We start from the raw sequence: 14,352 nt of genomic DNA, 5'->3' as shown, positions 1-14,352 counted from the left end.
GAATGCTAGCCTTGAGCAAAAAGAAGCCAGGGACAGTGCTCAGGCCCTGAGTTCAAGCCCCAGGACTGGCAAGAAACTAAACAAAAAGTTCTGCAGAATTTTTTAAAGAGAAAAAAATAAGCATTAATGATCTCTTCTGCATCCAAAGAATAGTTCCCCTGCCTCCCTTCCCCCACTCCCGCATCCCCCTGGCCTTGGATGCTGAGAGAGAAGCCTCAGAGAAAAGTCTGATAGGATTATGCCTTTGACTGGGTCAAGTCCTCCCAGCCCTGCGCCTGAGAACTGACAGAAAAGCTGCCTTTTGGACAGTATCTTCTTTACCTTTGTTTTTGTGTTTGTGTGTGTATGTGTGTGTGTGTGTGCTTGCACTCGTGTGTATGCATGCAGGTCCTGGGGCGCTTGAACTCAGGGCCTGGGTGCTGTCCTTGAGGTTTTTTGCTCAAGGCTAGTGCTCTACTGCTTGAGCCACAGCCACACTTCCAGCTTTTTTTGTGGTATTCAGATCTCAGCCTCCTGAGTAGCTAGGATTATAGAGGTGAGCCACTGACGCCCCCAGTAAGGGAGATGGAACCCAGTGCCTCACACATGCTATGCTAGGCAGATGCTCTACTATTGAGCTACAACTCCAGCTTCTTCATTCCTTTAAAAATTGTATCCCTGATCACAAAACAGCATGCAGTGAAGAACGTTGGACTGAGTACTAGATTCTTTTCATCTCTGGTTTTTCTTTCCAAGCTCCATCAGTCTTTCTTTCCTAATTTCTTTTGCTTTCAATTTGTTGTTTCCCAATGCAGCAGCTTGGGTTAGGGCTTTTGGACATATAGTCATCTCCTGGACTGCCTGCCACATCCTCTTATCTCCTAGCTGCTTTGCAAATTCTTGCAATTTATCAAAATCAGCTCCAACAAGCTTCCACTAATAATGAATATGAAAGCCGCCAGGTGAGAACTCCTGGCCTGGGAATTCAACTGGCTACCTTGCCGTGGGCCTCGATCATGCTCTCCCCCTCCCCAGACCCCAGTCTTAACCTCATTCCACGCTCTTCTTCCCACCCCCCTTTGCTCTGTATCCAGTCAACCTCCATGCCATCCAAATGACCTTTCTATCTAATTTCCCACTCCTTTCCTGTACATCTTTGGACTTCTACAAAGGTCTAGTTTTTGTTTTCTAAATCTACACCAAACCTTTGATTATTTTCTCAAGGTAGTTTTGGGCAGAGGCTCCTGAGCCTTCTGCTTGGCATGACTTTTTCCCTCTTGGTACCTTTTGGTTTTTTCATCTTACAGGAACATACCTTGTTTTGCATCTTGTCTAGTCCTGGTCTTCTCACTGATAAATTTATCCTGGAGAACAAGGCTGTGGCTTTCCCTGAAGCCAGCACAGTTCTTAACACCCATGTTCTGTAGGTATTACTATAATCTGACAAATATTTATTTGGTTTATTGAAGGGATTCTACCTCTGCCTTTCTAGGTAACCCTGAATCCACCTGCCTACCTCACCAAGTTTGTGTGAGTCATAAATGAATAATGAATATGAAAGAACATTGGGAATAAAGAAACAAAGTATCAGCCACATGTCTTGTACTGTTATTTTGTGATAACTTTTGATTTTTCTTATTTTATCTGGTGGCATATAGCAGTAATAGAGATTGAACCCAGGGCCCTCTAGCTTGCTAAGTAACCAGTTAACCACTTGATCTAGGTCTCCCTTTATTTCTCCAGTCCTGGGGCTTGGGTGCTGTCCCTGAGCTCATTTTGCTCAAGGCTAGTTCTGTACTACTTTGAGTCACAGTTCCACTTCTGATTTTCTGGTAGTTAATTGGAGGTAACAGTCTCACAGCCTTTCCTGCCCTGGCTTTGAACCATGATCCTCAGATCTCAGCCTCCTGAGTAGCTAGGATTACAGGCATGAGCCACTGGTGGCTGAGCAGTCCCTTTTGTTTTGTAATTTGCTTCTGAGCAAGTGTCTTTTTAGCTTTGCCAGGGTTGGCCTCAAACTCTTCACCACCTCCCAAGTAGCTGTGATCAGAGTGAAATGTAGTGTGTGTGTGTGTGTGTGTGTGTGTGTGTGTGTGTGTGTGTTGACAGTGGAAAGCTTGAACTCACTGCAATCTTGCTTAACTTTTTTGTTCAAGGCTGGTAAACTATTGCTTGAGCCACACCTCTGTTTCTGGCTTTAAAAAGATTGTTTTTATAAAGGTACAGAGGAATTAGTTACATAAATAAGGTAAATACATTTCTTTTTGGACAATGTCACCCCCTTCCCTTGATCTCTCAGTTTTTCCCTCCCGTCCCCATGTCTTTTGGCTTTTTGTTAAAGATAGGGCTTCTCAGATTTATCCGCTCGGACAGCATCGAACCGGGATCTTCAGATCTCAGAACATCAACTAACTAGGATTACAGGCCGGAACCATCGGAATAAAGTACATTTAATAAAACAAGTCGTCCAGGCGACTCTACCACCCTCGGCCAGCAGGTGGCGCTGTGACTTCCGGGCGTGTTGTGCTTGGGGAATGTTGGCCCTTCCGTCGCGCCGTAGGCCGTCGCCCCGCCCCTTGAGCCGGCGAGCCGGGAGTCCACGGCCGCTGGAGTGATGTCGCTGCTGTGGACTGCGCGCCTCAGCCTGGTCGCGCGGGCCGGAAGCCGCCAGGTGAGAACTCCCGGCCCAGGAATTCACCCGGCTACCTTGCCGTGCGCCTCGAGCGCGCTCTCCCCCTCCCCGGAGCCCGGTTTCGACCGCGTTCCACGCTCTTCTTCCCGCCCCCACCAACAGTGTCCAGCCGGCGACGCCTTCCCGCATTACCGGAGCCCTGAGACCTCCGTGATGATGTCCGCTCCGCTCCTCACCCCTGCCCCCGTTCCCCGCCCCCCCCCGCAGGCCCGAATCGCTTCAGGACTTCCCATCCCTTTCCTCTTCCAGTCGGGGGCCCTCCTGCTTCCGTCGCCCCAGCCATGGCACACGGTTCACGCGGGGCCCTGTCTGTCCTCCGTCTCCGGCAAGGACCTTCTTATGAAGCTGCGGCGGCGAACAGGCTACTCCTTTGTCAACTGCAAGAAAGCCCTGGAGACCTGTGGCGGGGATCTCAAACAGGTGGGTTTACGGCAGGGGCGGGAGGCGGGAGGGGGGCTGGGGCGAGGGCCTGACCACAGCCTGATTGGCGAGCGTTGAAATCAGCTGCCCTTGGGCCGAACGCATGAGAGTTCTGGCGCAAACTGTTAGTATTTCCCTCACCTCAGGTGCTCAAACCCTCCCACTAGCCTCCAGCTCTACCCATACCTGAACTCCCTGCCCTAGAGCTTACCTACTTCCCCTTTAGTTTTAGCCCCAGAGTATATAAGCGACCACCCGGATTAAGGTGCAGAGGCCATATTGCTCCCTTTCCGTGGGCCATATGGCCCCACTAATAAACCTCCTTATGAGCTTTCTCCCGCCTTGTCCCCTGGGATGGCTGAGACAGATTCTTTTCACCCATTGCTTGGAAACAATTAACTCAGGATCCTAGGGTTAGCACTCTTTGGAAAATTACTGCCATGTATTCTGCTGCATGGAGCTGAGAGTGTTTTTTAGTGGTGTTGTTTTTTAGTTTTTGCCAGTCCTGTGGCTTGAACTCAGGGTCTGGGCTCTGTTGCTGAAGTCCTCTGTGCTTAAGGCTAGTGCTCTACCACTTGAGCCACAGCACCACTTCGACTTTTTCTGTTTATGTACTACTGAGGAACCAAACCCAAGGCTTCATGCACGCTAGGCAAGCGCTCTACTCCCGAGGGTTTTATGTGAGCGTTCAAGTTAGGCCCACTAGGACTTAAATTATGATGCCTTCATACCAACACGGGACATTCTAGTGAGTCTTTCAGACTTGTGTTATTCTTGTCTGTATAATGAAAATACTACCATCTGCCCCTTAAGGTTGTTGTGAAGATTAAATTTATCCAAAGTCCTGATTACTATAATGCCTGATAATCAGCGTTTAATAGCAGTCTGCCAGTATATGATAGATTGCATTCGAGGTTTTTTTTTTTTGGTCATGTGTCTTGAACTCTCGGCCTGTGCACTGTCCCTGAGAGGGCTCTTCTGGTGGTTAGTTGGAGATAAGAGTCTGACAGAGGGTTGGGGACATAGCCTGGTGGCAAGAGTGCTTGCCTCTTATACATGAAGCCCTGGGTTCGATTCCTCAGCACCACATATAGAGAAAATGGCTAGAAGTGGCTCTGTGGCTCAAGTGGCAGAGTGCTAGCCTTGAGCAAAAAGAAGCCAAGGACAGTGCTCAGGCCCTGAGTTCAAGGCCCAGGACTGGAAAAAACAAAACAGAGAGTCTGACGGACTTTCCTGCCTGGTCTGGCTTTGAATTGTAATCCCCAGATTTCAGGCTTGTGGGTATCTAGGATTACAAGCGTGAGCCACTGGTGCTCAGCTTTAATTTGAACATATTTTAAATCAGCATTGTTATGAAGTCTCACTTTGTCCTCTTCTCTTTTCCTTTCCAATGTATAGGCTGAGATCTGGCTTCACAAACAGGCCCAGAAAGAGGGCTGGATCAAAGCTGCCAAGCTGTATGGGAGGAAGACCAAAGAAGGACTGATTGGGCTACTACAGGAAGGAAACACAACTGTATTAGTGGAGGTGAGCTGTTGGGAATTCCATATGACAGAAACAGTTATGTCTTGAGTGTAAGGCTTGTAGTAGACTCTTTGTATTCTTAAATAAGAAATCTGTTTGAAAACCATAAAAGGTAGTTGAAGTTGAAAGCTTTCAAGACACCAGGCTCTGGTAGTCCACACCTGTAATCTTAGCTACTCAGGAAGCTAAGGATCACTATTTGAAGCCAGACCTGGCAAAAAAGTTCCCATGAGACTCTTATCTTTGCCCAGGTCCTGAGTTGAAGACCTATTACTGACAAACTTTCAAGATGTTATTAGAAATAGATTTAAGTGTAGGAATGCACAGCTGTGTTGGTAAGAAATGGCCAGCACTCTAGAACATTACTTCTTTGTTTATTTGTTTTGTTTTTGTTGCCAGTCCTGGGGCATGGACTCAGGGCCTGAGCACTGTCCATGGCTTCTTTTTGCTCAAGGCTAGCACTCTACCTCTTGAGCCACAGCGCCACTTCTGGCTTTTTTCTATAAATGTAGTGCTGAGGAATCAAACCCAGGGCTTCATGTATACGAGGCGAGCACTTTACCACTAGGCCATATTCCCAGCCCTAGAACATTACTTCTTTTTTTGGTGTTTTTTTTTTTTTGGCCAGTCTTGGGCCATCAACTCAGGGCCTGAGCACTGTCCCTGGCTTCCTTTTGCTCAAGGCTAGCACTCTGCCACTTGAGCCACAGCGCCACTTCTAGCCATTTTCTGTATATGTGGTGCTGAGGAATCGAACCCAGGGCCTCATGTATACAAGGCAAGCACTCTTGCCACTAAGCCATATTCCCAGCCCACAGAACATTACTTCTTAGTGTGAGTCTAATGCAGACTATTTCCTTGAGCAGTTAGGGTTTAGACATAGTAATTCTATTAATTAGCTGATGGATAGAAAAAAGCTGATTTAGACATTTGGGCATTGTCATTGATGTAGAAGCAGATGTAGGTTTAGAGTAAGAGAAAGGGATAGTAGTGATAGCAAATGTGATTTGGAGTGGGAGGAGCCTGGGAGATAGAGTAACTATGGGATGCAACCACCAGCAAGAGGCGAATTTGTATGACTCCCTTCAGAACATTACAGAATAGATGGGATTATTTAGTTCTGCTGAGTCTGAAACTTTTTCTATTGTATCTAATTTTACTTTTCAACCCTAAGGCACTTTTGGAAATGTAGTTTACATAACAACTTACTATCAGCTTATACTGCAACATCCATTTCTTCCTACAGGTAAACTGTGAGACAGACTTTGTTTCCAGAAATTTTAAATTTCAACAGTTGGTCCAGAAAGTAGCCCTGGGAACCATGCTGCACTGTAAGAGTCTAAAGGATCAACTCTCCACATACAGTAAAGTGAGTTTGCATTTGTCTGCCCATGATGAGTTTGTTCCCCACCATAGGGTATCTGCTGTTCTTTGTTGTTATCGTTGTCTTCCGAGTTAGGGTACTGGGGGTTAAACTCAGGGCCTGGGCACTCACTGTCTTTTAGTTTTTTTGCCTAAGGCTAGTGCTCTACCACTTAAGCCCTAGCTCTATTTCTTGCTTTTGGATGATGAATAGGAGATAAGAATGTCATGAAAAAAAAAAAAAAGAATGTCATGAAGTTTCTTGCTCTGGGTTGGCTTTGAACTGAGATCCTCAGATCTCAGCCTCTTGAGTAGTTAAGGGTTTTAGACACTCCATCTGCTTAAATGTTATCTCTTTGGGAACAAATACTCTTTTTCTGTCCTTATTCTGTCTACTTAAAACTTTGTTATTATAGTGTTTTAAATTACATTTTAATTTGTTTGTAGAATGTCAGCTTCATGGGCCACTGAATTTGCTGTTCACTGCTGTATTGCTGAGGAAAGAGAAGCAGGTGGATTGTTTTGCTGGGGCTTAGTAAACCTTAGTTGAGTGAGTAGGTGAACAGATATGAGCGAGACCATCTGAGACTTTCTCTTCAAAAATATGTGATGGTCTGGGGAAAGGGATTGAAGAAAAGGCACAATTTAGAGAATAAGCATATTCCCTCCCCTAGGAGGATAAAGGAAAGAATTAGTTCAGTCTGGTGTTTGGTTTTGTTTGTTTGTTTGTTGTTGTTGTTTTGCCAGTCTTGGGTCTTGAACTCAGGGCCTGGGCACTGTCCTTGAGCTTCTTTTATGCTCAAGGCTAGCACTCTACCACTTGAACCAAAGTACCACTTGTGGCTTTTTCTCTTTATGTGATACTGAGGAATGGAACCTAGGGCTTCATGCTTGTTAGGCAAGCACACCACCACTAAGCCACATTCCCAGCCCTATTTCAGTCTTAAATTCAGCCTTCTGTCAAGGAAAAAAAATGAATCAGTGGCACCCAGCTCAGAGAAGTGTTGTTTTTTGTTTTTGTTTTTCCTGGTCCTGGGCTTGAACTCTGGCTTGGGCACTGTCTCTGAGCTTCTTTTGCTCAAGGCCCATCCTTTACCACTTGAGCCACAGTCCCATTTCTGGCTTTTTTGAGTAGTTTTATTGGAGATAAGAGTCTCACAGAGTTTCCTGCCTGGGCTGGCTTCCAACCACAATCCTCAGATTTCAGCCTCCTTTGCTAGGATTATGGCATGAGCCACCAGTACCTGGCCTCAGAGAAGTGTTTTTTTTTTTTTTTTTTGCCAGTCCTGGGGCTTGGACTCAGGGCCTGAGCACGGTCCCTGGCTTCTTTTTGCTCAAGGCTAGCACTCTGCCACTTGAGCCACAGCGCCACTTCTGGCCATTTTCTATATATGTGGTGCTGGAGAATTGAACCCAGGGCCTCATGTGTACAAAGCAAGCACTCTTGCCACTAGGCCATATCTCCAGCCCTCAGAGACGTTTTAATCCACCTTGCATCCCACTTTCATCTACTCCTGGGGATAGTTAGCCTCACTGGGTTCTAGTTAATATGCTTCTTTTTGCAAAAATAATCATACATATAGCTGGTGCCAGTGGCTTACAACTAACTATAGTCCTATCTACTCAAGAGGCCAAGATCTGATTATTGCAGTGTGAAACCAGCCTGGGCAGAGTCCCCATGAGACTCTTATCTCCCAATAAGCTACTGTAAAAGTCGGAACTGGCACTGTAGCTTAAGTGGTAGAATGCTAGCCTTGAGCACACAGAGGCCCAGGGTCAGCATCCAGGCCCTGAGTTCAAGCCCTAGGACCAGCAAAACAAAACAAAACACACACCAACCAAACAAATGATCCCATATATGTACAAATATGTCTTGCATAAGTGGTGATTTGCTTTTTTCTCTTAGTAATATATCATGGAAATACTCTACAGAAGCTTACAAAAACCTTTTTTGTAGACACATAGCATTCTTTTGTGTGAGTGTGCTGAGGTTTATTTAACCTGTCTCCTGTGTTTGAGCATTTAGGCTGCTTCTAAAATTTTATGGTTAAATATAGCTTCTCACCAGGTGCCAGTGGCTCACACCTGTAATCCTAGCTACTCAGGAAGCTGAGAGTTGAGGATCACAGTTTGAAGTTGGCCTGAGCAGGAAAGCCTGTGAGACTCTTAAATCCATTAACCACATAAATGCTGGCAGTGGAGCTGTGGCTTTAGAGGTAGAACACCAGCTTTTAGCAAAAAAAAAAAATAAAAAAATCCTCAGGGACAGTGCCCAAGTCAAGCCCTAGTACCAGCACAAAAAAAAAAAGACAAGAAGAAGAAAAGAAAAAAGATTGATTGCTCAATGAATGCTCTTGTATGTGAGTACATTGTATTTTTGTAAGTAATTATCAAATTCCTAGAAACATAATTGAAGAGTAAAAGTTTAAACATAATTTTCTTTTTTTCTTGTCAGTCCTGGCACTTGAACTCAGGCCTGACTGTTGTCCCTGAGTTTCTTTTGCTCAAGGATAGCACTCCTACCACTTGAGCCACAGTGCCACTTCTGGCTTTTTCTGTTTATGTGGTACAGAGGAATCAAACCCGGGGCTTTATGCATACAAGGCAAGCACTCTACCACTAAGCCACATTCCCAACCTTATAATGTAGTTTTGTTAGACATTATCCAGTCCTCTGTTGAATTTGCAGGGTTCTGCTTTCCCACCAATCGTCTATAACAGTCTCTTAGCTTTATTATTTTATGATTGTCTGAAAGCATTATTCCTGATTTCTAGGAAATTCTAAGTTAGGCTGGAGGATGGGAGTGGAATGGAATTGGAGGAGGTGGTGTAATATTTTATTCAAAAAATGAAACTGTGATCAATTTTTAACGCTCTTGGCTCAGTGAAATTATCTATACTTCGCTGTCTTAAGCACTTTCTTAGAAGTACGCTATTTTTGCTGTTCTGTGGATGATTTGGATGCAGAAATGGCTTATGTTTCATTTTTGGTGCACTTAGGGTTTTCTGAATTCCTCTGAGCTTTCTGGACTTCCAGTTGGGCCTGACAAAGAAGGCTGTCTCAAGGATCACTTGGCATTGACAATTGGTGAGTATTTGTAAAAGTCTGGAAACTGCCAGTTAATATATGGATCACTTGATATCCTTGAATTTCCTTCAAGAGAACTGTAGGCTTTTTACATAATAAGGCCACAAGATGGGACCTGAAAAAGGTTGGGTAGTAGGTATTGAGGGGCAGTGGACATATGAAGAACTCCTCCTCCACTGAAGGAGAAATTGTCATCATGTGCTAGCCAGTTGTTACAATGGTGTCATCAGAACTTCTAAATTCCTTAAAAGAATTTAGATTAAGGGAAAAGGAAGAGGTGGAGAAATTAGAATATAGTGGAAGGGATATATTTGTTCCAAGTATATGGAGTTCATGTGTGGAAATGTCACAACGAAACCCCCTCATTATCAATGCAAAAGCAAAGGAAAAAAATTGAAAAAAGAAAGGAATTTAGTTTTATATGCAATAATTTTTTATTTATTTATTTTATTTATTTTTTTGCCAGTCCTGGGCCTTGGACTCAGGGCCTGAGCACTGTCCCTGGCTTCTTTTTGCTCAAGGCTAGCACTTTGCCACTTGAGCCACAGCGCCACTTCTGGCCGTTTTCTGTATATGTGGTACTGGGGAATTGAACCCAGGGCCTCATGTATACGAGGCAAGCACTCTTGCCACTAGGCCATATCCCCAGCCCTATATGCAATAATTTTTGAGTTTTAGCTATCTGCAACTCCTTTTCCCTCATTCCCTTTTCTTCCCCCTCCCTCCATTTTCCTCTTGCTTTTTCCCTCCTTTCTTCCTTTCTTGGCAGAGTCTCACTATTTAGCTCAGGCTAATTTAGAACTCACTAGTACTCCAAGCAGGCCTCAAACTCACAGTCTTCCTGCTTCCCCCTCCTGACTACTGGGATTACAGATTTAAAACATCATGTCCAGCTTTAAAATTATTATTATTATTATTTTATTTATTTTTTTTTTTTGCCAGTCCTGGGCCTTGGACTCAGGGCCTGAGCACTGTCCCTGGCTTCTTTTTGCTCAAGGCTAGCACTCTGCCACTTGAGCCACAGCACCACTTCTGGCCATTTTCTGTATATGTGGTGCTGGGGAATCGAACCCAGGGCCTCATGTATATGAGGCAGGCACTCTTGCCACTAGGCCATATCCCCAGCCCCTTTAAAATTATTTTTATCACTGTGCAGACAAAGCAAAGCGTGTTCTCAGGCAAAGATGGCCCTTTGACATCTACTCGATTACTACCTCTGTTAGTGAGATAGGGAAAATAGTATATATATATATTTTTTTTTTTGGCCAGTCCTGGGGTTTGGACTCAGGGCCTGAGCACTGTCCCTGGCTTCTTCTTGCTCAAGGCTAGCACTCTGCCACTTGAGCCACAGCGCCACTTCTGGCCATTTTCTGTATATGTGGTGCTGGGGAATCGAACCTAGGGCCTCATGTATACGAGGCAAGCACTCTTGCCACTAGGCCATATCCCCAGCCCCGGGAAAATAGTATATTAAAGGTAATTTCTTCTTTGTGAATGAGTCTAGGACCATTTATAGTCATGATTTTTAGAAATTTGATCTTTCTTCAGAAAATCTGATCTTGAATTTTTAAAGATACATTCTTTTCTTTTTCTTTCTTTTTTTTTTGGCCAGTCCTGGGGCTTGGACTCAGGGCCTGAGCACTGTCCCTGGCTTCTTTTTGCTCAAGGCTAGCACTCTGCCACTTGATCCACAGCGCCACTTCTGGCCATTTTCTGTATATGTGGTACTGGGGAATTGAACCCAGGGCCTCATGTATACGAGGCAGGCACTCTTGCCACTAGGCCATATTCCCAGCCTTAAAGATACATTCTTTTAGAGCTCACTGGCTATCGGAACCACATCTGGGTCATGGGTGGGACTAAGTGGGAATTTTGTTTTCCTTTTTCATGTCCTTGGTGGAGGGAAGGAAGCAGGGCTGTGGTTGGAGTTCCTGAGAATTTTCTGCTCCTCAAGTTTCCAGTCAGGGCATCAGTACTGTTTATCAGGCCATCTTGTAGTATCTTGATGTTTCAATGAGTCATGGATGAGAAACCCACCAGACAGCCTTTTTAAGAAATGGAGCTTAGTAAGAAATCCAAGAAGAACTGGGTGTTTTGGTGTATCAGTTCCTGAGAATTAACTATTGAATGTCTATTCAAGATATTTTTAAAATGTACTTTGGTTTCTGGATTCTCCCCATTCATTTTAGGTGTAACTGGCTAATCCATCCATCTTTGTCTAGACCTTTTTGTTTATCCCTCCTGTTCCTCTTCATTTGTTGTTGTTGGTGGTCGTGGGGCTTGAACTCAGGACCTGGGCACTGTCCTTGAGCTCTTTTGCTCAAGGCTAGCACTCTACCACCTTGAGCCACAGCGCCTCTTCCAGTTTTCTGGTAGTTAATTGGAAATAAGAGTTTCATGGACTTTGATACTCTAGCTGGCTTCAAACAATGGTTCTCAGATCTTAGCCTCTGAGTAGCTAGGATTACAAGTGTGAGCCACTGGAGCCCTGCTTTTTTTTTAACTTTCATTTGCACTTCTGTTGAGGTTTCCTGAGAGAAAGAAGAAAACTGGAAAAAAAAAAACTTGGGTTCTTATAATCAACTCTGAAAGTGTTATTCTTTTATTTAAGAGGAAGTTGATATTGTCAGATGAAATGAATGGATTGCAGGTTTCTGGAGGCTTTATTTTTGGTTTCAGTCTTAGGGCTTGAACTCTGGGCCCAGGCACTGTCTTTGAACTTCGGTGCTCAAGTCTAGTGCCCTACCACTTGAGCCATAGCTCTACTTCTGACTGTTTTTGATTTTTAATTAGAGATAAAGAGTCTCACAGACTTTTCTGCCTGGACTGGTTTTGAACTGAGATCCTCAGATATCAGCCCCTTGAGTAGCTAGGATTACAGGCATGAGCCACTGGTGCCCTGTACTGGATGCTATTAGTTGTAGACTTTCTTTTGGTCAAGACTTTGCTGTGTCCTTTATGGTAATTTGGTTTGCGGGGGGAAATCACTTAGTTGCTTTAAAGTCAGATTTGAGTTTTTAATTTGAGCTCTGCCACATATTATTGGGTGGGTTACTTAAGCTTTCTAAGCCTACATTTAATATGTAATATCCAGCATCTGAGTGCTCACTATATGACCAATACTAACAAATACTTTTACATATATTATCTTATTTCTCCTGACAACCCTAATAGATAGGAGGTATCTCCATTTTACAGATGAGGGAACTATAGCTTGGTACATAGTAAGTGTGATTATGTCATTAATTCTCTGGCCTAAGGTCATATGACTGGAAAGGAACAGAACTGAGACACAAGTCTGTTAATTCTTTTCTTTCTTTCTTTTCTTTTTTTTTGCCAGTCCTGGGGCTTGGGACTCAGGGCCTGAGCACAACTGTCCCTGCCTTCTTTTTGCTCAAAGCTAGCACTCTACCACTTGAGCCACAGCACTCCTTCTGGCTTTTCCTAGATATGTAGTGCTGAGGAATCACCCAGGGCTTCATGTATACGAGGCAAGCACTCTACCACTAGGCCACAGTCCCAGCCCCTCTTTTTTGTTGTTGTTGTTGTTGTTGGTAGTGGTGCTTGAACTCTGGGCCTGGGCACTGTCTTTGAGCTCTTTAGTGCCACTTCCAGTTTTCGGATAGTTTTATTGGAGATAAGACTTTCTTGCCCAGGCTAGCTTTGAACCTCAGATCTCAGCCTCCTGAAAAGCTAGGATTACAGGCGTGAGCCACTGGCGCCCAGCTAATTCATTTGTTTTTGAGACAGGGTCTCACTGGCTCAGGTGGCTTAGATCTAAGGATTTATATCTTTTTTTTTTTTTTAATTGGAGTGTCCTGGTACATGGTTGATGCTTTTTTTTCTTCCCCTTTTTGGTGCCAGTACTGAGGCTTGAACTCAGAGCCTGGGCACTGTCCCTGAGCTATGCACAAGGCTAGTGCTCTACCACTTGATCCACAGCTCCACGTCTAGCTTTTCGGTGGCTAATTGGAGATACGAGCCTCACAGATTTTTCTGCCCAGGCTGGCTTCAAACTGCAATCCTCAGATCTCAGCTGAGTAGATAGGATTATAGGCATGAGCCACCAGCACCTGGCCGATGCTTTTTTGTGTGTGTTTACTGGTATTAGGTTGAACTCAAGGCCTCATGAGCTCTCACGTGGCTTTTTCACTCACTGCTGACACTTTACCACTGGAGCCACAGTTGTGCTTCCAGCTTTTTGGTAATGAATTAGAGGTAAGCATCTCATGGTCTTTCCATGTCTAGGCTGGCTTTGAACCTTGATCCTCAGCTCTCAGCTACTCGAGAAGGATTATAGGTGTGAGCCATTGGCATCCAGCTAGTTGGTGCTCTTTAAAGTACTCTTTATTCCCCCCACATTCCTTTGTCTCTAAAACCCATGTCTCTGAAAACTGTGTCTCTGTCTTTCTGCATATCTAATGCCACTGGGGAAGGATTATCTTCCAGACTTGTCCTGCTTTGTGCTTGTATATTGTACCCCCACAGGCATCAATTTCTGATGGTATTTCGGTTTTTTGTTTTTGCTTTGTTATAGGGAAGCTGGGGGAAAACATGACTCTTAAACGAGCTGCCTGGGTGAAGGTGCCATCTGGGTTCTACGTTGGCTCTTACGTGCATGGGACAATGCACAGCCCTTCACTCCACAACCTGGTGCTGGGGAAGTATGGGGCCCTGGTCATCTGCGAGACGTCTGTGAGGAAAGCAAACCTGGAGGACCTTGGCCGCCGCCTGGGGCAGCATGTGGTGGGCATGGCCCCTCTCTCTGTTGGCTCCCTGGATGATGAACCTGGAGGAGAGTCAGAGACCAAGATGCTGTCTCAGCCATACTTGCTGGACCCCTCCATCACATTGGGACAATATGTGCAGCCCCAAGGGGTGTCTGTAGTGGACTTTGTGCGGTTTGAATGTGGAGAAAGTGAAGAGACAGTAGAAGCAGAATAGGTTCCAGACACTTTCGGCCTAGGATGAAATGATTACTCAAGTTATTTCCTGAGCCTCTTCACCCCCAGAATTTGTTTTTCATGTGAATTTATAGTGAAATTACATGCTCATGAGTAAAGTTATTAAATAAATAATTATAATAAAGAAAGTGGAATTTTTCCTTGTTTTCATAGGACTGGGATTAGGTTTTTTTGTCTTTCTTGTAACAGTTTTTTGGATAAGAGGCGGGTCTTGCTTGTATGACTGACAGTGGCTAGGAGAACAGGCATCAACAGCTGTGGTGCTTTTGATTTCTCGGTGTCCCTTAAACTTTTAAGGCACACATTGTCTTACTCCTTCTGTGA

At 44.6% G+C, this 14,352-nt stretch overlaps 1 protein-coding gene across 2 annotated transcripts; it reads left to right on the top strand.

Annotated features, from left to right (window-relative positions):
* The first annotated feature begins 2,488 nt into the window (after positions 1-2,488).
* Tsfm (Ts translation elongation factor, mitochondrial) lies at positions 2,489-14,148 on the top strand. 2 transcript variants are annotated; one of them, XM_048360649.1, is made up of 6 exons: positions 2,489-2,650; positions 2,921-3,091; positions 4,490-4,618; positions 5,862-5,984; positions 8,977-9,064; positions 13,602-14,148. In XM_048360649.1, exons 1-6 carry the CDS (start codon positions 2,594-2,596, stop codon positions 14,006-14,008), a joined length of 975 nt encoding a protein of 324 aa, XP_048216606.1. In that variant the 5' UTR covers positions 2,489-2,593; the 3' UTR covers positions 14,009-14,148. The 2 variants fall into 2 exon arrangements, with proteins under 2 accessions (XP_048216606.1, XP_048216613.1); XM_048360656.1 differs by lacking the exon at positions 2,489-2,650 and adding an exon at positions 2,677-2,829.
* Positions 14,149-14,352: the final 204 nt, after the last annotated feature.

The sequence above is a fragment of the Perognathus longimembris genome, chromosome 1 (assembly GCF_023159225.1).
Source record: "Perognathus longimembris pacificus isolate PPM17 chromosome 1, ASM2315922v1, whole genome shotgun sequence".
Lineage (NCBI taxonomy): Eukaryota > Metazoa > Chordata > Mammalia > Rodentia > Heteromyidae > Perognathus > Perognathus longimembris.
This window is presented reverse-complemented; position numbering and strand designations above follow the sequence as displayed.

What these genes read in the sequence shown, in the direction of transcription:
- Tsfm (XM_048360649.1), top strand. Translation starts at nt 2,594, where the DNA reads ATGTCGCTGCTGTGGACTGCGCGCCTCAGCCTGGTCGCGCGGGCCGGA. An exon ending in GTGGCGGGGATCTCAAACAG is followed by an intron (nt 3,092 to 4,489) that starts GTGGGTTTACGG and finishes TCCAATGTATAG; the next exon opens with GCTGAGATCTGGCTTCACAA. An exon ending in AACTCTCCACATACAGTAAA is followed by an intron (nt 5,985 to 8,976) that starts GTGAGTTTGCAT and finishes TGGTGCACTTAG; the next exon opens with GGTTTTCTGAATTCCTCTGA.